The 25,920-nt window shown below is 37.0% G+C and overlaps 1 protein-coding gene across 2 annotated transcripts in view; it reads right to left on the reverse strand.

The window, feature by feature from the left end:
* LOC104395333 (chromosome unknown open reading frame, human C18orf25) overlaps positions 1-25,485 on the reverse strand; it is a 26,799-nt gene extending 1,314 nt beyond the window's left edge. The window contains exons 1-3 of one of the 2 annotated variants that reach the window (XM_010005023.1): positions 24,669-25,485; positions 6,509-6,691; positions 2,791-2,917 (exon numbers count right to left, since the gene is read on the reverse strand). In XM_010005023.1, coding sequence (XP_010003325.1) covers positions 2,791-2,917; positions 6,509-6,691; positions 24,669-25,392 — 1,034 coding nt within the window. In that variant the 5' untranslated portion in view covers positions 25,393-25,485. The remainder of the gene's footprint in view (positions 1-2,790; positions 2,918-6,508; positions 6,692-24,668) is intronic. The other variant, XM_010005024.1, reaches the window with a different exon arrangement.
* Positions 25,486-25,920: the final 435 nt, after the last annotated feature.

Here is a 25,920-nt window from a genome sequence, read left to right on the forward strand (position 1 = left end):
TCCTGCTGTAAATCTTAACCAACTGCTACTAAAAATCTCTACCTAGTGCTCAAAAAATTGTTTGGCTCTTGTCAGCACTGGTGGTGGGTGAGGCTGCTCTTGGCTCCATACTCATGCAGGAGATGCGTGGCTGCTGGGGTAACCTTCTCCCATTTCTTTCTGAAGGCACATGCACATTGTTTCTACAGGTTTTCTGCACTGGTCATGTATCTCTGACATTTACATTTTATTTGTTTTAATTTAAGGTGACGCAAATTGTTTTCTACAGAACTACGTAGGTTATGCCCATCTCTCTTGGCTCTGGTTAGAGTTTAATGAAACAGAACGAAAAAATCTCACTCTCTGAGTTCTAACTTCTCTGAATATAAATGCCTCATTTCTGTCTCGGACTGCTAATTAGTTTGGATGTGATGTTCAGCATGACTTTTTCGATAACTTCTTCAGTCTTAAAAATACATAATTAAAGTAGAAACCTACAAAGAACAGACTGGAACTGTAAAAAATATAGTGGATTCTTTTTTTTAAAAAAAAAACCAAACACCTTTCTTTGAAGGAGAAATATTTTTAAGCATAACTGGTAAGAAAGCTTGTAGCCAAAGCAAACTAAATACAATGCTCAGTCTCAGGGACTATGGTCCATCCTTCTGACACAGAACAGTCCTTAATGCTTGGGCAAGGCTAATAATAACTTATCTCCCTGAAGGTGACACAAAGCAAACTAGGAATTATCTCACAGAAATTATACCTTGCAAAAATAAAAGTATGTATTCTCAGACAAGTCACACAAGCAGCCTGTCACTGGGTTAAGTGCCGGACCTGGCTCAGAACAGGACAGAGCCAAGAGCCAAACATTAAATCAAAGATTAGCTTGGGGTACATGCTTTCCAATCTGCAGCTAAGGGATGATACGAAGTACATGGGGAAAAAAAAACCCTAGGAAAAAACAGAGGAAGACTGTTGCATACACATGCATGATAAAACAAACAATAAAAAATATGAAAAATCTACTGGTCAAAAGTTAAACAAACTGAAAAGCGTGACTTGGTATCCTAAGTAGATGCTGAGTAGTATTTCAAATGTGAGTTGCCATCAATTCAGTAGCCATCCTGCCACTGATGGACAAACTCTCAGATGTCACAGCTCACACCAGTTCAACAAGATGGAATATGGAGCACCATATAAAAACAGCATGAGCAAGAGAACTGAACCCAACACATACCAACTAAGCATGCAAAAAATACCAATCAAAACTCTAAAACTTCTCCAAACAACCCTGTCAGAAGCCCATTAGTACTTCAAAACTGCAAGCCTAGATCTGCTAGGGAAATAAAACTCTAAATAGGATTCAAACAACTGAAATGTGTGAGTATTCAAGGGAGCCGGTGAGAACGAGTCTTTGGGAGATGGCAGATGGTTACAGGAACAAAGGAAAGCACAGAAATCTGCTTTATGTCTGTCTTTGCTGACATTATTTCTGTCCACATTTATTAAAACTGATTTTAAGCAGCAACCCTGCATTTCTGCACATGGTAAATACTATTGAGGCAAGCGGCACAGAAAGCTTTTGTGCAGGGAACCTCAGGAAGAATGGCTGTGTGCATGTGGTGCTAGACAGTCACACAAACTAGCAGTGGAGGACAAGTCCACACTGCTTATCATTATGACAAAGATCCTCCAAGCCCAGGGCCTGCTTGAGAACAGCAAGCAGTGTTACTTCCTAAAGAATCAGCATCTCCCCTAGAAGAGTCAGCCATGCAAGGACTTCATTACTCAAGAGAGTCAAGACTAAATCTCACTTGCTTCAGCACCTTAGAATTTCCTTTTTTCCACATCCAACAACACAGGCTTGTGCTCACACCTTCTCTACAGTTTTCTGCCTGGGAAATTGGGTCCTGCACACCTTCCCTCTTCCTTTTCTCAAGAAAAAAGTGGTGAAGGGACTATGAGAAATGACTCTATTCCTTGTCCCTCACAGCCCTCCATGCATCCACCAGGCACCAGACTAGTTTTCAAGAGGGCTTGTCTGTATGCTGTTTTAACCTGGCATTATTCCAGCAAATTAATGCTCTACTCTATTAGAAAACGCCAGTCTTGTTCAACCATTTCTTAAGTCAAATAAAGATTGCAGGATAAAGATAAACATTAACAAGATGTCTAACAAATGCCTAACAAGAGTAACAGCTGAAGCTGGGCAGTTTTCTCTCCGAGCTTGACAGCAGATTGTCTCTGTCTTGCTTACCCTCATCTGCTTTGGGGATTTGAATTCTCTTGCATCTTGAAATAAAGCAAAGATTCATAAAGATCTAGTAGTTAATCTAAAGGGGCTATCTTATGACATTAACTGGTGAAAAGCTGGAAGCTGATTCAATGATTAAAGTAACTATTTTAAAAGGAAACAAGAACCCACAAATATTTTTATTTCTGCATCTGCATTTTCACACTACTCCCTCAATCTGAATCCCTGCTGTATATACATTTGGTATTTCAATATTTGTACTACATAAGTACTACATATGTTTAGCCTGTTAATATCTGATATCAAATCACAAACTTAATCTGAATACTTATCAAGTTGCTAATATTTTAAAGAAAAACACATTCTAACATCACTGTCACCAGCAGAACAGAAGAAAGAAGTGCCAAGCTTGGCTACTTTTGGGCATCAGTTATGGACAGGTAACTGCAGAACTGAAAGGCAGCAGTTTTTTTTCTCTTTCTTTATTAATTTTGGCAGTACAGATATTCTGATAAAATGAAAGAAGTCTCAGAGCAAGCAAAAGGAATTGATACCTGGCATGTTCCTGAACTCCAACAATCTCTACTTCGCTATCAGAAGAGGCGATATTAATTTCTTCATTGATCTGGGCATTACCAGAGGAGGTTTTGTCACTTGCAAGGAAGCCTGGATCCAAATGACCTAAAGATGGGGAAAATGCAAATACAGTCAATGTTTAACAGCTTGCACCACTCAGAAATCAGCTGGAACAGGAATTTTCCAAGCTAACAAAATAAAGATTAAAACACTGAGACTGGAAAATTGTATTAGGTCAAAAATTATCCAACTTCTGTTGATCACTTGATACAGGATGACCACTGGATTTATCCAGTCTCAGTAGCTCTAGTGATGGTATTACCAAAAAATTGTGGACATAGACAGACTATTGCATCAAAAATACTTCACGTAATTAGGCTTTCCAGCTGTTGTTTTATGGCAATGCTAAGAGTTAGACTGTGCCTCAGTCTCTCTGAAACAAAGAAACAAAACAATCTACTGTCAATAAATCAAACTCAATGACACTGTGGCAAACAAAGCTTATAAGCTGGAAAGAAACATCACGTACACCAAGAAAAAATATTTTTTTTCTTCATTAAAATGTTTGTCATTAAAATGCAGTTTCATTCTTAATTTAATTTAAAAATGTTTCAATAAAAAAATAACTTCTACTTCCCCCCCAACCCAACATCAACAAAATTACTTCTGTCTCTCTTTAGCAGTGACCTAGGGGAAGCTGGGCAGCCCTAGAGCAGATGACACTACCTACTTCTTGGAGACCATTCAGCTGCATCACACAGGGTAAGAACCATTTGTTGAGCCAGAAATTTGAAATTAAGTTTAATGTATTACATATGTCTGGTTTGACCAGACACCTCTTCAAAGATGACAGGAGGTAGATGAAATAACAGAGAATTTCAAAAGTGTGTGAAAATTCAGAACTGATAAGACCCCCAAGTAAATCAAGAGGACAGAGTGAAATAATTAAACTTTTTAAAAGTTGCCAGGAAAACCTCATAATGACTGCTTAAAGTACTGGGAAAAGATGCAAGCAGATAGAGTGGCACAATCCAGACTGTTCAGTTTTCACAAAGCAAAGACCTTTGGTGCAACATCTGATCAGAGTTAGCAAGGGAAGGAAACCTGTGTGCTTCCATTTACCTGAAGGAGGAACTTCAACCTCAGAAGACTAAAAAGACTGGTCAGCTGAACTCAAATTAATAGCCCAGGCAGTCTTTTCCTAACATTACAGTTCAGCTGAATGCTTCTTGGCAAGTATCAATGACTGCCAAAAAGTCCCAAAATGTGTCATGAGTATTTCTTGAATAAGAGTGGCTGGGCACACTGTGAAACATGACATGGGAGAGCTAAGAGGCTCTGATTCATGTCCTGGTGATGCAAACCAGGGGCATTATGTCACCACCACCCCTGTGACTGGCATCATCCTGTTCCTGCACATCCTTGATGCTGCAGCACAGGCAGCAGAACTGACACATAGCCCTTGATCACTGACTGACAGAAACTGTTATGGATATCATCCTGCCTTAATATGTTGTATTAATGATGTACAAGGACTCTGCACTCTTTGCTAGACAGGGTGATGCCTGGCAGAGGGGCAAAGCAGAACAGCTCTTATATAGCCCTCAGGTGAGTCGCAGCATCTGTAAATGAGAGCACCAAAAGAGCCTTCATGTGTTGCCACTGCTTTCAGTTTAGGCAGCAAAAAGTTAATCAGCAGTGGAGAAACCATGATTAGCATAGTGAATATTGCAACAACAGCTGAGTTTAAGTCAGGATTGTAGCACACAGACAGATTTACAGCCTCTGGCCATACAAATTTCATACCTAAGAACATGCCTATGCTGTTAATTTCTTTGCACAAACATTAAGATGATGCCCAAAGGAGATGGTTTGTTTGTCCAACAACATCAGGGCTTGCAAAACAGCCCCAAGTACTTGCTCATGCACAAAGATGTGACACTATGTCCTAATAAGATTTTTCATGTAGATAAAGCTTTTATGTTGTTATTTCCCCATGGGAATACATCATTTATTGTCTGTTAAACTAGATACTGGCTGAAGATTACATTTAGGAACAAAAGGCAAGATCTGAAAATTCTGCTTTCCAAATGTGAAATGGTAAAAAAATGAGACCATGGAAGAAAAGGCCAGTACTGACAAACATGCAGTCAGAAACACAGCAAGGCTACAGAAGAAAGAGATTAATCCTTCCAGATGTTGACATGGCCATAGCACTAGAAGCAAATTTGTTCCTATACAGGATAAAGAAGTTTCTTGAAGCTTTCTAGTTTTCTTTTACCTGCTAATCTCTTCCTTGCAAGTCCCTTGGATACAGGTAGAAGAAGGAACACAAGTTTCTACCTGCACTGCAGCATTGTAAGTAAGAAGTGGAAGAAAGCTTGGTAAGAAACATTACCTTTTATTTCCTTACACTTCTTTGACTTACCAAATTATTAGTGTTATAAAATAAACTCAGCCATTCTAATTGTTTGATAAATCACTTTACAAAGGAGTGGGCTTGTTAGAGATCAAATAGGTATCAGTCAGCTGCTACACTGCAAACAGTACTAGTGAGCATGGAAAACACTGGCTGGCCTCAAAGAGGATGGAACAATATCCAGCCACAGACCACTGTGAAAAAAATGCAACAGAGATCCTCATGTTCAACTAATGGACTCATCCACTATACAATAATGGAACATTTATTTAAAAATCTGCTACTTACTTGTATTTCTTTAAGCCTTACAGACATCAAAAAGTAGTTCAAAGCTACCAGGACACTTGCAATGTAGGTGTCCTTTGGCAAGCTCATCTAAGGAAAACACAGCACGAAACAAAAAATGGCTGTGCTCCAGCACTGCAGGCAAGGCTGCATGTCTTACACAGGTAAAAATCGTAACCTGGTATTAAAAACAAACAGTGGAAAGGAAGGCATATGTTGACATGCAAGGCTATGGAATGGAGTTGATAGGAAATACTCTGTTAGCTTCCTGCATCCAAAACACATGAGCATTTCACACTGTTGTTTAACTCTTTTTGTTAGTGAAAAGTTGTAAGCACTTACTAAAGTGCTTACAAGTGCTTATGAGTTACATGAACTTCTCTGAATTCTTTCACAGTATTCCTGCTCTTGCTTTCTTGAAGGAAAATTCTGTGTTGTCTCTTGATGCTAAGCCCTCTTACCAGCACCCTTCATCTGATGCTGGTCTGTCCAATTTTCTAAGGTGTGTTAGAAGTGTTGATGGAACATGGGAATGCTTAATGCTTGTGTTTTAAAGAAATAAAGACACAAAAAAGACATCCGCAAATACAGTACTTAAAATGAGATTATGATTGGTTTACTAGCTGGTAATGTGGGTCATCATAACCAACCATTCAGTAACAAGCTTAATTCACTTTAATTTAAAAGAAAAAACAAACCACCACCAAAACCCCAGACCTAAGTTCCAAGGAGTAATTAGAGAGACAACAAGGAGAAAAAATAATTATGAAAATTAGTGTCAATAAACACATTGCGGGAATCTTTGTCAGTTTTTATCAGTTGTGTTTTCAACAAATGTCAGACATTTTTAATAAGCACTCATACTGTTTGACTGCAAAATCCACACAAGGAGCTTTTAAAGCTGCGTAAGTTGCAAAAATCCTAAGAGTAAGAAAGGGAGAGACACCAACTGAGACTCTGACACATGATAGAGGGAAAGAATTTAAACAAACCTGTATCAGCACTTAGCTCATGTAGCAGCCCTCTGGTCCTCCAGGTAGATCCCGAGTCTTGACTTCCTAAAGAGTTATTGTGCTCTTGAACTACTGCAGCTGCCAACAGATTGTCCACATTTACCACTTCTGGGTCTGAATTTGTGTCTGATATATCGTAATGAGCTACAACGGGAGGTCCATCTGCAAAAGGAGAGAAAAGCAACGTGCATTAGAGGTCAGCATGCTGTGAAAGACACCTTTAAAAGTACAAATAATTTGTTCAAGGATTAATGCAACCTCCTACATTAATCTCTTTGAGGAACTATAAATTATCTGAATTATTAAATTTGAGTTAATGAACACAGTCTTAGTTTACAGAGACATTTTAACCTTTGCATACACAGAAAACACAAATGTAAAAAAAACCATGTTTATCAATGTATCAGTTATTTGTGTAATATCTTTCATATTAGCATATAAACATATCTGTATCTGATAACATTGCATTTACAATCTTAAAAAAGATAAAACCTTCAGTTTAAAATAAAAAATAGTAAGTTACAGGACATTAAATTTGGCAAGACATTTTCTAGAGAATTTTACAAAATTCAAGCATTAGATTACATTACTTTAGAGTTGATTGAATAAAAATAACTTTCTGATATAACTGATCCAGTGACAATAAATTTAACATTAGGCAATTTTCCTTTCATAACATTTACCTGCCAAGGACAGGGGAATTTTCCAAAATGGCAATGTTTTTTGGTGTTGCTTTTTTACGATGAAGAATACAGGAAGCAAAACTATGATGTGCAGTGATACATATGCTCTTAATTCAATTTTATTAACATATTCATTTTTGGCCACCAAAGTGAAGGGGGAAAGAGGGACAGAAAATTGCTCACATGACTCTAAAATATATTCTTGAGGAATAACAAAAAGGTATTTTAGGTCTATTCTGTTAGGATGGACTATTTTCTTTGTGAGGAATGAAAATAATTTATAATTGACAAGCAAACTAGAAACAGAAGAGGCTCAGAAAAAAGTCAGATTCAAGACAAGGATTAATGTGGAAGCAGCAGAGAGAGAAAATGGACAAATATTGTAATTCTAAGTAACTCAAATGCCTCATCTCAGCTACAGCCTATTGACTCAAAGTGGGTGAAAGTGGTTGGAGTACCCACTCCTCAAATGGCAGAATCAAAACTTTCTTTAGTCCAACATTTCATCCACAAAAATGTGTGAAATACAAAAAACAGGTTGGGCCAAAGCTCAGCAAATTTGCTACTGCAGTTCTTTAACTCCAAGGAAGTTCTGAGAGTGGAATGTCTGCAGGAGTTTTTTGTTATGGGTATGACACATAGAGGGTATAATATATATGGGATAATATAATCATAACCAAATAATGTGTTTAGGAAGACAGGATCTTTAGAGTAACAAAATTACTAAATAAATACTTAAAAGACGTTAAGAATAAAAGGAAAAGAGTTTTCAGAAAATAATGATTTTTTTTAGGAGTGTTAAGTGGCTGTCAAAGACAGAAATAAAATTTCAAAATTTCAAATTTAGTAAAAAGCAGCTTCTACAGAGGTTTTTAGAGTGGTCTGGTTTTGGTTTGAGGTGGGTTTTTTGTTTTTGTTTGTTCATTTGTTTTTTTGCAACTTGGTCCCTGAAGCAAATTCAACTTATTATTAAAAAAAATAATAATACTGTATTGTGATTAGCAATTAAAGAGTGACCATATTGCTTAAGTCATACAAAATATCAGTTTTGGAACAAGGTATGAAGACATTCACAAAATATTTCTGGTCAGACTTGCGTCCAAAACAACAACTGCATAAAACAATGCTATATTACAAACTTAAAACAGAACGAACAAAAATAAATGCGTAGTTAAATGCCAATGTATTAAAGACCAAACTGTTTGAAACATGAAATGCTGATGATTATGACCGGGGAATTCCTGATAATTAACTGAAAGGCAATCTTTGTCTTTTTGAAAGGCAATTGAAAAACAATGGAATACCAAGTTCAACTTCGAGCTGGCTGTTGTTCAGTTAATTATTTGTGAAAACCGATGATTAAATTACATGCAGAATTTACAACTGGACTGAATCATGAGAGGCATGTTTTCTTTCAGCCTTATCGCCCAAGTTCTGTGGGAACATATATAACATGATCTACAAAAATAAAACAGTTGAGTGCAGAAGATACGAGGGTCAAGTACAATATTGACTATTTGACCATTTTTTCCAATAGGTTAACTAAAATTTCAGGAGCTATGTACTGTTGCTTCAGGTCTTTGATTCTCTTGCTTCTTACTAAGATCTCCAAAAGCAGAAGCAAAATCTGGTTTTAGACAGATGTGTCTACACAAGTAAAATTATATTTGGACAAAAGGCACCAATAGTCTCAAGTCAAAATTGTACCACTCCTACATGTATAATCATGCAAAAATTTATAATATATGTATATACATGCAGAGTGATATTCTCATCACCTACCCATAGAAATAACGTGTGTGAAAGTCTTCATCAGTAGGAAATACAAGCATAAACTTGTTATCTGTAGCTCCACTCTTGTATCTTCCACACTTCCAAACAGCACACCTTATAACTTAGCTTAAATTTACTATACATCAAACAGGCAAAAATATTTTCAATATAATTTACATACTGTATTTATATTTTTCAGTGTAATAGCCACCAATTTAACAATCTAGAAAAAACAAGCTGCCAGTTTACAAAGTAATCACAGCAGAGATCTATTTTTGCTTTTCTCAGCCTTGCCTTTCAGGATCAGATTTGGAAATGACTGACTCCTGACACCAGGGTTATTCATACCTATCACCTGTAAATGACCAACAAGGCCAAGATAACAGCAATGATGCTGCAATAAATCCTAGGATTTACAGCATATATAAAAGAAGAAATATGCAATAAATGCCTACATGTTCTTAAAACCAAACAAAAACCCCCCAATATACTAAGCTGCAGACAAGTACAACTAAGTGAACACTGCAGTGAAGGCATTATTTAAAAAAACCCCTCTAAAAATCCTTCATTCTTAAAAGCCTGTTTCCTTTTCCGTTCCTAAAAGGTCAGCAGGGGTTAAACTTGTAAATAAATGATACAACCCCAGCCAACGACATGATCATCCAAGGATGTGATGCAAAGTGAATGTGTGGTACCAAGAAATAAGGACAACTGGCTTCAGCCAGGAAGTCAGGGAAAATTTTTTTCAGGTTGAAAATGTAGAAAGATTAACAACAACAGCTGTGACTTTTATCTGCAGTTGTTTAGACTAAAAAAACTCCTTGTAACAGGATTTCAACACATAGAAAAACAGATCCCAAAACAAACCATGCCAGAATAAAAATTCAGTGTAGCACAATTAAGAGGTTCCCAGATTGGCAATTTAAACAACCTACGTAAGAAAAAAATTAGCATCTTTTGAGAAGCCAAGGTAGCTGGAAGACTTACATTTTCCTGATTATAAGCTTTAATTCATTTCTAAAGTACTAAATGCTTGGAAAAGACAAGGCTGAAAGTGGTTAAGTACCAGCAGCAAAAGACAGCTGTTGACACTTAACATTAACGGGGGAATGGAAAGATTGCTTTTTTTCTTTTTTTAAAGAATTCAGAGGCAGAGGTCATCATGGGGCAGCATTTCCCTAAATTTACAGAGCTCATCACAACTAATTCCATGCAGGGCAACTGAATCAGAAGCCACGTGCAGAAAAAGTCAGGTCTCCACATACCAACTTTTACTTTAAGCTCACAAAACAGAAAGGTCAGTAATTTCTTATCTGCTAGCCACTACCATGGCTTTTCACAGAGCCAGATCTCAACGTTCAGCAGTCTAAACTGTGTGGTAAGATCCACACTCCTGTTATCCCTTAATTTATTACAGTGTCAGGAGAAGCAAAAAGGAGAAATCAGTAATAAAATTTCAACTGCAGGTTAAAGCATGAATCCTGTAACAATCACTCTGCCTTGATGCTGAAACTTTACTATACTTTCATACTTCACCATAGGAAACAACACACATTAACTAGCAGAACTTGGATAGGAATCTGAGTCCTTTCAGTCATGATTTCTCTTTAGCTTTCTTAAATTCAGGCATGTAGATGCAGCTTGCCACCTAAATTTCCTCCCACTGTAGCCAGAGAGAAGAACTTCAAGGTCAGATAATCTCAGCCTGGAAACTGAAGGCTGGAGAATCATGTCCCCTCTTTCTCCAGTGAACAGAAAGAGCTGAGACACCACCATAGTCAAGGCACCAAACTTGGTCACTGCTCAAGTTTAGCAAAATTAAATCCAGCCTTACTGATGGGACTTAAACTTTGCTATATTTTCTCTACAAGTAGTGGAGAGAGACTGAAATCTCCAGAGGACTACCCTGATTGAAATAAATTCAAAATTAAAAGCCTAATTTTGGTGGTCTGATTTGCCCTCTGGAGTCATCAGTGAGACGATGCAGCCTTATTAAGACATTAATACCACCATAGGCTTTAAAATACACAGAATAGGTACGGTAATAATAGCAATTATTGCAGCAGTTTATTGTTACAAAAGGCTTTCTATTAGTAGATCTCAGAGAGCTCCAAGGTAGTTATTAACCTCCTTTTGGCTGTGGGGGAAACTAAGGCAAGCAGAGATTTGCAGCTTGCTCAAGGCTAACAAGCAGAGGAGCTCAGCCTTGCTGAAAACAACACTGCCTGCAAATTAATGAGCTATTTTTAACTTGTAAGTTATTGAGGAGTTTAAAAATAGTGCTTGGGAATGCTTTTGTGAAACATGCAAAAGTTCAAAAGGCAACAGAGAGGCAGGCACTCAGGAACTCACACCCCAAGGACACACAACTTCCACCCTCTCCTCTACACCTTTACTCTGAGTGCAGGCACTGCTCTGTCTCAACCCCAGTACTATATCTAAACTAAATGGCATTTATTTTTATACAACAAAAGACAATACTGAGATGTTTTAGAACAAAAAAACACGTATAAACACCCTCATTTACAGTTGACACTGAAGACGTAACTCTGTTCACTTAAAGATTAATGAAACACAGAATGGACTTTAATAGCTGCATAAATTTTAAGATCAGATGATCATTACAGTAATAAAAAAACCTAAAGGATTCACCCTGAAAATAGTTTTACAGGAAACATATCAGCACCTTTGATCCAAAGAGAACAGACAAGACTTCAGGCTGAAGCTTTTCTTCTGCTTTTAGATAAACAATACAAACCTGGTATTATTTAAAACATGATCCAGAGCTGTGGTTTCAAGTAGGTGAAGTTCAAATAGCATGAACTAACTGAACCCTAAAACAATACCCAAAGGGAGGTGAGGGGTAGGAGATCTGTGCAGTTTTATGTTGTTTAGCAATATGAAACACTTAATTACTATTTTTTATTTATTTATTTATTACAGGTTACAGTAGTTACACTTTGAAATTTACAGGGTTAGGCAAATAATGCATTGTAAATACAATACAAAACAATAGTAGTGTAACAACATTCTCTCTAAAATCATAAAGGGAACAAAAAGTTATTAATCTGCTTACCTCACATTAGCATCAATTTTATACAGTAAAGCTTTCATGGTTTGTTTTTTGTTTGTTGGGGGTTTTTTACAATAATAAAATAGTACAATCAAAACAATATGATCAAATGAATATCTGTGACTAGGCTGGATAATTTTTAATTTAACATAAAAAGAGATCTCAAGAATTCAAGTCTTGCTAATCAACATTCATTCTTTCAGGCTTTTTGACGACTAGATGGAAAATATCTTGGATTTGTTTTAGCAATAAATAGATATAAAGACAGTGTCTTTCATTGTGCGTTAAGCAAAGGCACATGGATCATGGCTGTGTAATGGAGTGTACAACAGGAAGCGTTGTGCACTTCATATGTCATTATAGGATTTATTTTCCCTAATGCCACCTAACTGTTCATTAATTATGTAAGCAGATTTATTAGCCAGATGTCTTCCCCAGTTTTACTTGCAAAAGTGTATCAGGAGGGTTTTGGAAAACATCGCAGTCTTACATAGCTTTGACAGTTAGAAAATAGTAAAAAATCCTTATGTAGATACAACTAAGATTAAGAAACAGCAGGCAAACATGCAGCCCATATACGCACCTTCCCCCCCCCCTCCAGAAAACATCACACTTCTGCAAGTCCAAACTGAAGCTTCCTGTGGAAGGACTGTTCCAGCCTTAATGACAAAACTTTCTCTGGTGCAGTCTTGAGCCCCTGCTCCATCACCCTGCGACCTGTAACTCAAAATCACTTCTAAGTTCACAAGCCAGTTTTCCATGTGCCTTCATTTTGCTGGTCTAACATGAGGAGACTAACCCAGTTTGGGAAAACAACCAGTTTCTAGCTTCATGTTGTGCAAGGTACTGTCCATCTCTATCAATCAGCCTGAATATTTGAGCTAAACAGTACAAATTACACAGCACATTTCTGGTAATGCTGCCAAATGCAACCACCGTGGTCACAGTGCAGATCTTGATTATTTTAAACACATCGACTTGATTGGCCTGATTTACACACAGTCATCGTGCAAAGACTCTTCTTAAAGTCAGCTAAAGGATTCTCTGACCCCAAACTGCAGAATAAATTCAGTTTCTAATGAGGTGAAATGCTAGCTCCATTGAAATTAGCAGAAATTTAGTACCAGTTTTAATGGGGCTAGGATTTAACTTAATGCCCTTGAAATATTACTTTTTTTTTTCTTAAAAAAAAGGGATTTACAGTAAGTGGATACACAGAGACAAAATATGTTAACGAGAGAAATCAGTGATAATAAATACATTTCAATTTGTAAAAAACCTGCCAAATATAATCCCGTTTCACTGAAGTTAAGATTGGTCCTCCAGTCTTAACTCTAGCAGCTCAGATAAAAATAAGCTAACAAGCTTGCAAAAACACTAAAAGAGACTATGAACTTAAAAAAATTGGGATCTATATTTCTGCCTGAATTATTTGTTCTAATACTGTTAAAAATAACACTGAAGAGTAGTAAGCCTAAAAGTTTTAAGATACTTCTTTTTTTTTTCCCCCTGCTCAGTAATTTCTTCCGACAGAAACACTGAACCAAGTTTCACTGCCTTTACTTGAATTTATGTGGTATTATTACCTTCAATAAAATCTGAAAATTCAGATGTTCTGTTAGAAGCATGTGAAGCAACACCTGAAACCCTCAGTAAAGTGGTGTGTGAAATATGGAAACTCCTATAGACCCCACTTGAGGGGGGGAAGTGGCACAAATGCCTGGGGAAGAACCTACAGCCAAGCCTACAAAATACTGCACATTAAAGCCCCTGGACTTCCAAAGACTCCTACATAGGGCCTAATTCTAGGAGAAGATCCTTTAATTTTTCATTTACTGAACTGTCAGTTTGACATTTAGTGGCATTTGAGTCTTTTTATATAAAAGACCTAGTTCTTTTGCACTTGCACAAAAAATACTAACAAAGTAGCTGTGTTTCACCTGCTACCAAACCCCCACCTCTGCAGCTGCACTGGTGCTCAATGACTCCCATGCAAAAACAGCTGCCACATGGAAAACATATAAATGCATGTAAGTGCCAATACAGGAATTTTCATAAGCCACTTCAGTATAAACTGGCACCATCTTCCCCAGAATCACACCAGTCTACACCAGCTGATCTAGCTAGATGCTTTTAGTCTTTCAAACCACAAAAGAAGTAAAATTCTTTCAGCAAACCAGAATGTTTCTTTTCTCATCTGTGATTATTCAAGTCCGTGCAAAACTCCTACTGATTTCTGCTCTACTTGTTAAATTTAGTGAAGAAATTTGTTGAGATGCAAGCATAAATATACATTGAAAATGTAACTCTGGATTGGAAAGTAGAAGAGTTTCCTTCAGATAATCTTAAAATAGTCTTAAATGAGGCAAGAATGCTTTAATGTAATATAGAGTGAGTACGAGTAATAACTACGATAAAATTTGAGCTGGAGAAATTAACTCCCTGAAAAATTCTAGGCTAAATAAGAAAATTACAAGCTTAACAGCAGCCATACCATATAGCAAAATATTTCGGGGGGGGGGGGGAGAGGGGAACAACGTAAAACACCCCCTCACAAATCTGAAATATTGCATTAGGAAGAAGTTTTCTCAAACTGTTGCCAAAGGCTGTTGAACACATTTAAAATAGACTCATCACTACTATTGGTATCACAAAGCTGGTTTCTTCAGTCCTCTGCACTGCTCAAGTTCACAGTGCAAAGCAAGAAGAGAGATGAGCTCCTGTTTTTTTTCACAGCCTGCCAAGTATTTCTTCAGGTGGGTTCTACTACACCTGAGCAACAGAAAGGCAAGGTTCCTCTCTCAGCCCCTGGGAGGAGAAGCACACTTCTTCGCGTGGAAAAGAAGCTAAGGGGTCAGATAGTCAACTATGAAAATCAACGCATTTATATTTTCTGTTTCAAAGGAGCTGATTTATGACAGCTGAACAGTCTTGCACAGGTGTTCCTATTTTAGCTTTTGTGGGGAAATTAAAGTAAAATTATATCTAATATTAATTATTTCCTCAGTCTTCTGGGTGCCTCGGAATAAGTTTGCCGTGGAAAGAGTACAGCTTTAAAGCCTGTGTGTTTGACTGCTGTAATCTTCTTGTTCTTTCACATTCACAGCTTCTTGCATTAAAAACAACAAATAACAGTAATGGATAAAAATGTTTGAAAGTTTTTAACTCTCGCTGCAGTAACCAAATGCAAATTTTAATCTATTAATACAATTAATTATTTCAATATTTTTTATTTTTTTAAAAAGATAACCTAACCAATACACTGAAATTTGGCAGAAGTTTCACCAGCTACACTCCTAACAAAGTTATTATCCATTTACAAGACCAATACATAAAAGTCTGTTTCAGTCTTAGAAATAGATTCAACTGATCTCCTTACACAATTTGTTTTTGAATACGTAATTGCTCCATATATACTATTTTATAAAAAAAGGTTAAGGGCATGCTTACAGACATACTGAGTTAAGCGACCCTTACATATTAAAAGAAACCAGTCACTGCAAAAAGCTGCTTCTGCATGCACGGGAGGACTTGTGAAGTTGTCATGCTTTAAAATACACTGCTCTTATCATCACCATAAGGGTGTGTATGAGTAGATACATATCTCTTTATTTCAAATCTATGAATACCAGAAGGGCATTTTTTTTTTTTAAATCAGGAAATCTTCTTCCCTCAAGGATCTTAAATTGTAAACAGATGAGAACAAATTTATTAAATTGCAATAAAACATTTAAACAACTAGTTTTACTTTTACCTATAGTCTAGTTTAAAATGCACACAATGCCAGACAAGGGAGTTTTCTTACAAGTCCATATCAAAATCTTTGTATCAAAATTAGGCATGAAGGTGATCTGTAACTAATCTATTCCAGTACTTAAAAATTATCTCCTGTATAGTTTTTCAGTTACTCTGAAAATTAAGCAGCTCTCTAACCTATTTTTTTTAATGAAGGCAACACATGTTAGAAAAAAAACACAGAATACCCTAAGTCTAGGCCAAAATTGATAGGTTAAAATGCCAGTGTTGGTATTATACTGGTAAGAAAAAGCATTTATTGAGTTCCTGTTATAAGTTTGATTCAATCCCCTATATAAATTGATGGAAACACTCCTACTGACTTCAGGGAGGAAAAAATATCAGCCCTAGAGAAGACACAGTGATTATTTCCAACAGGAAGGAAAAGAGTTACTGTACAATAATAAGGAAAAAGTCATTGCTGTTTAAAAGTAGAGTAACAGAGCTAAGGAGAACCTATAGCGTTCTCTTTACTTAAACTATGTCTATGCAAAGACTTTAAATTTCCAGTATTATAATTTTAATTAGAAACTTTTAGCAAATTCCAACTGATGATATATATACATTTTTAGTAGCTGTGGGGAAGCTACTTCACATGAAGAAAGGCCTTAATGGACATGTGACCAAAAAAATCCCTGCACGTAGTAATAATATTAAGAATTAAATAGAGATTTCTAATATATAGTTTAAATTAGTCCTACATTAAACATCACAGTTTCAAGCCTGCCTATTCAGAATAACTATCAGTACTTAAAAAAATCCTCAAAATAGCAAGTTATTGTATTAATTAAATGAAACTAAGGTTCTGGCATCCCCATCACAAGTAAATAATTATTTCAGTGGCATTCAGATATGGTTAAGAAGCAGTTATTGCTGTCTCACCCAGACAAGCAACCCCTGCCTTGAGACCACCAGCGTTCAGTAATCTGTCAAATATTCCTTTAAATTCCTGTGACAAGGCCCAGTTCATCCACCGACAGCTACTTCTCTTAGGACTGACAGGACTATTTATATTCCAGCATGAAGGATGCAGCTTGACTTTATATACAGAAGGAAGCAGCACTGCTTTCCACGCACAGGTCATGCAGGCACACGCAGTTGGGTGTGATTCATCTCACCTAACTTCAGCTAAAAATTACCTATCCCAGACTTTGTAAGGGAGGTTTACACAACTAATGGAAGAGCAAGACACTGCCAGGAGGTACCCTCTGTAGGTGCTTATTGCTCCCAGGAGGTACCCTCTATGGGTGCTTACGGCTTCCCACTGACTCAAGAGAGTCACAGAGCAGCAAATCACACACCTAAAATTAGAGGAGATGACTTGCACCCAAGCCAAACACATAAAGCATGTGTGTGTTTGTGCAGACAGTATCAGACAGCTGCTTCCATAAATGTGTCATGTGCAACACAGCAGTGACGTCAATAAAAACTCTGGACAAAAAATGAACTGCTAAATGGGAGACAAAAAAAAAAATATCAGTTGTACATATTTGTCCCACAGAGCTAAATCTTTAGGGTAAGCTTACTTATTACTTCTGCCTAAAGATGAAGAAGGAAAAAGCTGGTATGTGACAGGGTCAAGCTGCAAAACTTAGGAGTAAACAGACAGTAAAGGAAAAGTTACAGGACTGTATGTAGTCTGGTTCTCTAGGGTACTTTGTATTTCTAAATACAAAACTTACTTCCTTATATGTTTTAACATGCAAAAAGAGCATTTGGATGAATAGTCTGAATGCTTCTCTTGTAGCAAACATACATCTACTGATTTGGGAGTATCTAAACACAGAATTCTAAGTTATATTTTCCCAAGTTTGGTGATGAAAGCTTAGGGTTCCCCCACACACCTTTACAGATGTTTGTGTGTGTGTGCTGGCACATGCACATGGGTATACTGTGGGTTCTTTTTTTTAAACTACATATATATTCTCTATTTTAAAAAAAATAAATAAAATTATTCCATGGCAATAAAACCCAAGAGAAAAATAAAACAAATATATATACAATGAGAAAAGCAAATCTTGCTTTTTTTTTTTAGCATAATCCAAAGTAACATCAAGATTGTAATGATTGATTTTTAAAATATTATATTTTTTTTAGTTTATTATTTATTCAGATCAGGCTCTGCAATATTCCCATTCTCTGGAAAGATAGGTGGAAAATTGTTATTAAAAGTCGCTGGAAACTCTAGCGTAGCATCAACATTTTGGTAACCCACGTAAGAATTAAACGACTGCTGCGGAAGTACTTGGCTCTCAGGCATCTGTATCAAAGTCCCTGACTGTGTGGTAGGGGGGACTCTTTGGCCAACTAGTTGGATTTTAGGTTCCCTGGGCTCCAGTTGTTGCTTGCTTTCTTCATCCGTGTCAAGACGGGTTAACTTTTCTATCCACATGCGAAATTTCTCCTCTGTCTGCCTCTGCATCTCGGCAAAGCAGTTCATGGCCTCTTCCAGGACATTGCCTATGCAGTTCCTATCCCACACGGTGCCCCTGTCAAGCAATCCTGGAATTTCCCTGGTCGCTCCTCCAGATCCCCCAGCACGACTGAAGCCAGCTTTAAAGACATTGAGGCCATTTGATAAGACATCATTAAGTAAGAACATAATATTGTTTATTAAGGCATGTTAACTCAGGAAAACAAACTTTTCTAATTGTGTTGCTTGGATATGACAACGGGGGAGGAGTTGTCAAATATTAACAGTATTACCATAAAAAAATAGTTCACACTCACTGAGGTTATAATAGAAATTTTGGCTTCAAAGTTTTTTTTTTTTTATTTTAGACAAATTAATTTAATTCTCAGACAATTCTGTCACAAAGGTGTTTTGGGTTTTTTTTTCATAAATCAAATTAGTCTAATTCCCTGGCAATTTCTTTTGAATTCAACTGAAGGTGTCAAAAGCATTTACAATAACATGTTTAGTTCTTTTAAGCTGTGATGCAAAACACTACTGTTTGACTAAGAAACTTGAATAATCATGCAGATTTACTTACATACTTGAACCCTTTTATATAAAACTGTTAAACATCAACAAAATTGTACACAAGGTAACAGAGATAACAGCTGATAGAGTGACTGCAGCATCTGAAGTCACCAAGCCCAAAGCTCTTGTTCTGATTTTGGAAAACACAGTGAACACTGATTAAGAGAATACAGAACACACAAACAAACGTGAAAAGGTATGAGAATGCAATGCTAATACATGAGGGTGAAAGCAACTTCTGTTGGGTCTGATGGACACAGGTACAGCACAGGAATGATCCACGGGACAGGCAGGAGTGACCAGCCTGACACCAATTAGATGCCTGCCCCTCACCTCACGAGCCTAGCCTTACTTGTAGCCAAGGCAAAACACAGGTGGGACAGATCTGGGAGGAGACTGCTCTCCCCCCATACATCCAAAAGATAGTTAAAATGGCAAGCTTTGGGATTATCAGAAAGAACTTCAGCAGCAAAAAGAGAAGGCAACCCTCATTGTCTTACTCTATGTATCAGTAAGAAAAGGCAAATGGTAGGTGTATTTTTAAGTTTAGAGGTCAGACAGAAATCTTCTAGGAAGCAATAAAACCTCGAGAAAACAGGCTCTGTATGGGGTAAGAATAAGCAACGTGTGCATGCTGTCCAAACACACAGACATTACCTACAGTAATTCCAAAACAAGACAAGCATCACATTAAACTACACAAAGCAACTACAAAACCTGATAGTTTTAACTGTAAACGTGAAACTTGTGGGATCCCCTAAGTTAAGAATAATAGAAAATATTCTAAGAATCAGAGAACTCATTGTACAACCTAAGCAAATATTTACTAATAAAAATATAAGGCACTAAACCTTTATTGGGATATCACCATGTGCACAAAGTTACAGCATTACTTAAAACATTCTTTTTAGGAGCTATTTAAATGAGGTATAAGTAAGTCCTTCAGCTAAACAAAGGCCAGGTTTATTCTCTTACTTCATAGCAGTAGCAATGCTACCCATGGTGGGGCAAAAATGTTCTATTAAAACCCATAATTTTAAAGTCTTCTCCCATCTGTTTACCTGCCAGACAGGCTAGAAATTCAGCATTCAGGTACTTTGCTCAGGAATAAATTGCAGCTTCTAATTCACATCCCTCTGACCGCATTTAACCAAAAGTAATTAAGTAAAATGGTACCAAAACACTGTTTCTTTTGTATATTCAATGTATTTTGCCTCAACCAAAAAAATCTGTCATACAGCTCTAGTGTTGAACATCCAATAAGCTTCTGTTTATTCATATGTTTCAATTATAATTTAAACTATTTGTGATGATTTGTGAGGGACAATCTAACTAGGCTTTCAAAGGTAAGAATTAACTAGCATGGTCAAAGTTGATGAAACTGTTTTGTAAACTGAAGAGACTAAGTTTTAAAATACGTATTACCCTGCAATACTCTTTTTCAAAGGCATCATACACAGTATATCTGCAATTTACAGTAGCAGCAAAACTAATGTTTCAAATGCTTCCCTTGCAGTTCTTGTAACAAGCCTTATGCTATCTTTTATTTACTAGCAGCCTTCAGTGATAAGAAAAATCAAGTCTAAACAATACATTTTTATTATTTTTTAAACGCTAGCATTTCTCCAGTAGGTCCCTCTGGTACCTGTAAACTTGCAGCTCTATAGTTTTTGCACTTAGGCCAATTTAAAAGGTGAAGAACTCTACAGTTACAAAAGGGTCTGAATCCAAGACTCACATCTTATTTTAAAGACAATACCTTCTGCCAAACCGCTCCCAAAAAAGCCCTGCATTTCTGTCTCTTTATGGGATCTATTAAGAACTACCCAAATAATAACCAAATCCAAAGTTATTTAAGAAATCTGCCAACATAATTTAAGAAGACATGTCACATCTTCATTCTAATTAGCAGTGGTGGATTCCTTCATGTTGTCATGCTATCTGACATTTCCAAATGAATGTTTTATTACAAATCACCCAATAGATTATTTATTATTTTTTCCCCCTGTTCTTATGTAATTGTAATTCTGAGTTAACTTCAATCAAATTCAACCTATGCAGGATGCTTCCTCCAAGGTCTATGCACAATTCCTGGAAGCAGGTAACCTGGCTGAGATACCCTCATACACTGTGCCCCTCTCTTTGGATTTCTGCATATTAAAAAAAATTTTTTTCTTTCTTTTTTTTAACAAAGTGAGCTGCAACACCTTTTTTAACATCAATATTCAATTTTTGAAGACTTTTTGAATGGTTAAAACGAATCACCCATATTTCAATTCAGATTTTTCTGAGTTATAGAAAGTATAAGGCAGTAGAATGCCAATACTTCATATTACATTTGAATTTTTAAAAAGCTCTTCCTTCTTCCCCAAATAAAGTGTTTAAACAGAAATAAATACTGATTCTCAGACTTGCTCTCATGCCAGTTTTATTCACAATTAATTTGCATGGCTAAATTTGAAATTGTTTATAAAGGAAAACCTTTGAACAGCTACAGCAGAACCTGTTTGAGGACTCAAAGATCACACTGTTAAGCCCAAAGTGAATGCTATCTGGTGTCCATTCAATAACGGTAAAATTCTAAATGCCAACAGAGAGGCTCAGTCATGAAAAGGTAACAAATTTCTCTTAATGTCCAATAACTCAAGAATCATGGTACTCCTTTAATTAAAGAGCTCAAGCTTGTAACTGCTCAGGTCAGTGACAAGATTCTCAGCAGCATCCATGAAGCTTAGACTGAATCTGTACTTTCAAGTATAAATTAACATCATATACTCAGAGTAACATATTATGCTTAACTCCTACTAAGCTCACAATATTTCTAAGATCTCAACTCTACTCTTTAGTCTTTGCTGAGAACAAAAACAAGCCTGCCACTATCTTAAATCTACATTACATTGGAGTTCAGCAGAGAGAACTGACACCCTACTGCACAACTGCTCTGTTTACAGCTTGGGTTCATGCACAAAGTTGAGATAGTAACACTACATATATTCGTAACTTTATTACGTATGTCATGGAATATTTCTTTAATAATTTAGGCAAATATACTCCAGAACCAGCCAGGTTTGAAAAAAAAAACAATACAAAACCAACAGCACTATTAAAATGGAAGAGGTTTAGTAATATAACAGGAGAAACTGCTACTGTATTCTCAAGTGTGGCTTTTTAGTTTTCAGATTCCACACAAGCCAACTGTCTCGTGGCACGCTACATGTGTTGACAGAAGGTTAAGAGCCAGAGTATGTACAACCTGTGTACATGAAGACTGAATTAAATGTCACAAAAATCTTAAGAGCATCTCTGTTGGCAGAGCTATTTTTCAGGCAACAGACGTTAGAAAACCAGTTCAAATAATAAGCTACATTTAGACAGTAATGAAAGTTAAAGCTGAAGTGTACAAAACCACTAAGGGGAACACAGACTACCTGTAAAACACTTCTACATCTATGTGTACAAACTTTTTCAAAAGGGAAGGCAGAATTCTGCTCATGCTTATGTCCTTCTGACAGGTGCGCTTAGTTTCCTGACACTCAAAGTTAAACCTGTGGTTTTCTCTTAGCATGTGACTGTAGAGGGCACTCATGGCCTGAATTTCCAGTAATGCTTTTTGATATCCTGTTTTATTTTCTGACTAGGTGTTCATTCCCTAGAGAGAATTCTCACAGTGTAGCACTAAGTGCAGTAAAATGGCTTTCTAGTTAAAAAAAAATATATAAGCACTTCACCAGTTCTAAAAGAAGGGATTGCAGATGGCATGTGAACCTACCACCATGATGAAGAGCTGGAATCCCTACTTAGACTCAGACCTCCACTACTGTTAAGACCACACGTTTCATTAACCCACAAGTAGCACAGGATGTGTTTTTTGCCAACTTTGTCCTTATCTCTACAGATATTTTTCTCTTAAACTTGGAGACTGCTTCCCACTAACCAAATTTGTTTCTGTTTAAAGGAAAACTGCAATGTGGCAGACAAGCATTGCACCTGATTCCAAAGACAGCTCAAGAGTTCTGATGTCTTAAATGTAATTTAGTATAAAGCAGATGATATGTAGTATGAAATAAAAATAAAGGTCATTGGTCCTCAGGATGGTTATTGCACTCCCACATCTTGCATCGCAGGTAAAATTGGGCCTTGGTGTAATCATCACTAAATCATCATGTTCTTTTGTGAGCTACAATGGGACCTTTTCACTGCAAGCCTCTCCTGGTTAAGGTCATGAGCTCAAATACGGTAGAGCTTAGTGACACAGAAAAGTACCCTAGGGTGGTTCCAGACGTCTGCAATGGAAGCCAGATCTAAAAATACCATGTGGTGCCTTTCTGTGTCACAAGGTACTTTTATGGCTTAAAGAACACAACCTGGGGGATCAATTTTGTGGGCTCAGGGTTTTTTTTAGGGGTGGGGAGGAACCTGTCCCAAAATTCAATTAAACAGTCTTCTTCAACAAGCTTTAAAATCAGACTTTAATTGCCCAAAGAGTAAATATAGTAAATAAAAAGGCAAAAAATTATTAAAGGTATAAGTTTTACTAACTACTAAATTGGTAAAAATAATCTTGGACCTCTATTAAAGTTTACTAGACAATAATAAGACTATGGCTTTCCCAGACTTTCTGATAATAAATAATAACTTCCTTTGTGTGACCTGCTTCCTAACAAAATGTGGGGAAAATGCCAGTTCTCATGGTGAAAGAATCATTCACCATAATCAAGTTGGTTACAATACAGTTACTTCTAAAATCTGCTGCAAAAATCTGCTGCAAATATTTTAAATTAATATAGCAAATGTTTGTTCAGCAACTTCAGAGTAATTATTGCAGTTTTCCTTTAAATATTTTGCCCTATGCAAGCTGGTATTTATCTAAAAAAAAAGTATCTAGTACAAGAAGCAAAAAGGCATGTAACCCCATAAAAATTGGCAAGGCAAAAAGTTTATTTTTATGTGATTTTATTTTGATTGCCATACGATGATGGTTCTATTGTATAATACGCTGCAAGAATAATTTGCACAAAATCCTGTCCACAGCACTTGGGCTAATAAAATAACAAAGACTTAGCAGACAACTCAAAGAATTCATATTTTCTTTGCTAATAAAGAAATAAGAAATAATGAGAAGGCCCCTATAATTTTCTTCCTCCCATCTTAACACGGATATATCAGGAAATTAGAACTACAGAAAGTATAGAACCTTATGGCATAGGGAAATGGTAACAGCTTTGTCTAAAATGTTGAAAATTTAGGTGTGTATATAGCTTGGGCACCTGCATAAACAAATTCGTATTTATGTCCTAAAATAGGTGACCAGCTGCAATCTGCAAGAATTTACAGTAAGGCTGAGTAGGTTTGTCATGCACTGAAACATAGAGCTGAAAGCACAGCCTAAGTGCAATAGTGAACAGGGCCTTACTGTAACACAGGCAAGAGGTATGCCATGTTATCTCTAACACAGCTGCTGAGCTGTGGTCTTAATATATTAAAGCAAAGCTGGCCACTTATCTTAAGAATGTATTTATTAGATTATCACTGTCTAACGGGATTTGACAACACTCCATATAGGCTTACAAAGGAAAAGAGCTGAAAATTCCAGAATTCAAAGATAGTCCTTCCTCCAATTTACTTCTATGCTTTGTTGGTGTGCAGAAGTGCACTGATACCTCAGAACAGATTGTAAAATTTGCCCATGTCTTGTTAACACACTGCAGTCTTCAAATTTACACAGAGCTGCAGTTGTCCTCGTTTTTCTCAAGTGTCACTCATATAATTTAGCATGACAGCTGAGAAACGATGTCAGATGCATTACAGTTCAGTTTAAAAAACATCCTCTACCTGGTATCTCTGCAGTGATTGTCTTGCTGCTCCCTGAAACCTCTTCATCCTCATCTGATGAGCTTGTGCTGGAGTCACACGTCAGGTCACTGTCGCTGGTACTGCTGTCCTGCAGCAGGTTGTACTTCTTGCGAGCAGCTGCCTCCCGCTTCTGTCTTAACAGCCGGATTCTCTCTTTGTGCTTTTGGCTCCGGTGACCTTTTACCTTGGTAACTCGACCGTTCTGCTTATCACTAGACTGTCGGTTTTTCTTGGCAGCCATTATTGAAGTTTCACTTTCGGATCTGGATCGCCTGGATTTCCTCCCAACTGCAGCCCCAGACACCGCAGAAGGGTCTCCCTCCACAGCCGCTTCCGCTTGACAAGGCTCATTCTCTTCTGTGGAAGACAAGGTGTCTGAGTCAGCTAAATGCCCGCTGGAAGAAGGGGAAAGCATGCAATGATTGGAAGAGTCACTCTCATAAACTCGGCCACCCGTTGGCTTGTCACTCTCTGTAGATGCTAGCTGAGATTCTGAGGAGTCTCGCCTCAGTTCCATCAGCAAGCAAGGCATGGAAGAGAGCACCCCAGGGTCTGCTGCAGTGGGCACTGTGTCTCTCCGAGTTTGTGTGTCCAGTTCTATAGGTCCATCTTCATCAGGAACCATCTCTTGCTTTTCAGAAGTCTTTGTTGGAACTTCTGAATCAACAAGTTCCTCTGCTTTTCCCACTCCCTCCATCTTCATTTCAGAACACTGAGGTCCTCCTAGTCTCAAATCATGGAGCACACGGTCAGGAAGAGTGGGTGAAATAGATATGGACTTCAGCAATACAGCAGCCTGCACAAGAACAGAACAGTAAGAAAAAATTACCCAAATATATCACTCAGTCCTGCTCTTCACAGTATTACCTGATCAACTCATTGTTTTCAGCTACAGACAGAAGGGTTCAGTATCATATGGGTTTTCTTAATTTACTTTTCCCAGTGAACTCATCCCATTACACCAAACTATTCCTCCTTACACACACTCATGAAAGGTGGTACTGAAATCACATAAGATGTGGTTCAGCTCCCTAGAATAATCAAAATATATCAGAAAATAAAAACATTTCTAAACTCTTACTGTATAACATGTACTCAATGTAAATCAACTATTACAAGAAACATATTATAAACTTATTTATCTAGATTTTTAAATATCTTTTAATGGATAATTTTAGTCCCTGTGAACAATGCCAGCCTGAAAATTTCCAGACTTGCCAGTCACCCACAT

Source organism: Chaetura pelagica, unplaced genomic scaffold (assembly GCF_000747805.2).
Source record: "Chaetura pelagica isolate M959 unplaced genomic scaffold, ChaPel_1.0 scaffold121, whole genome shotgun sequence".
In the NCBI taxonomy this organism is placed as follows: Eukaryota; Metazoa; Chordata; class Aves; order Apodiformes; family Apodidae; genus Chaetura; species Chaetura pelagica.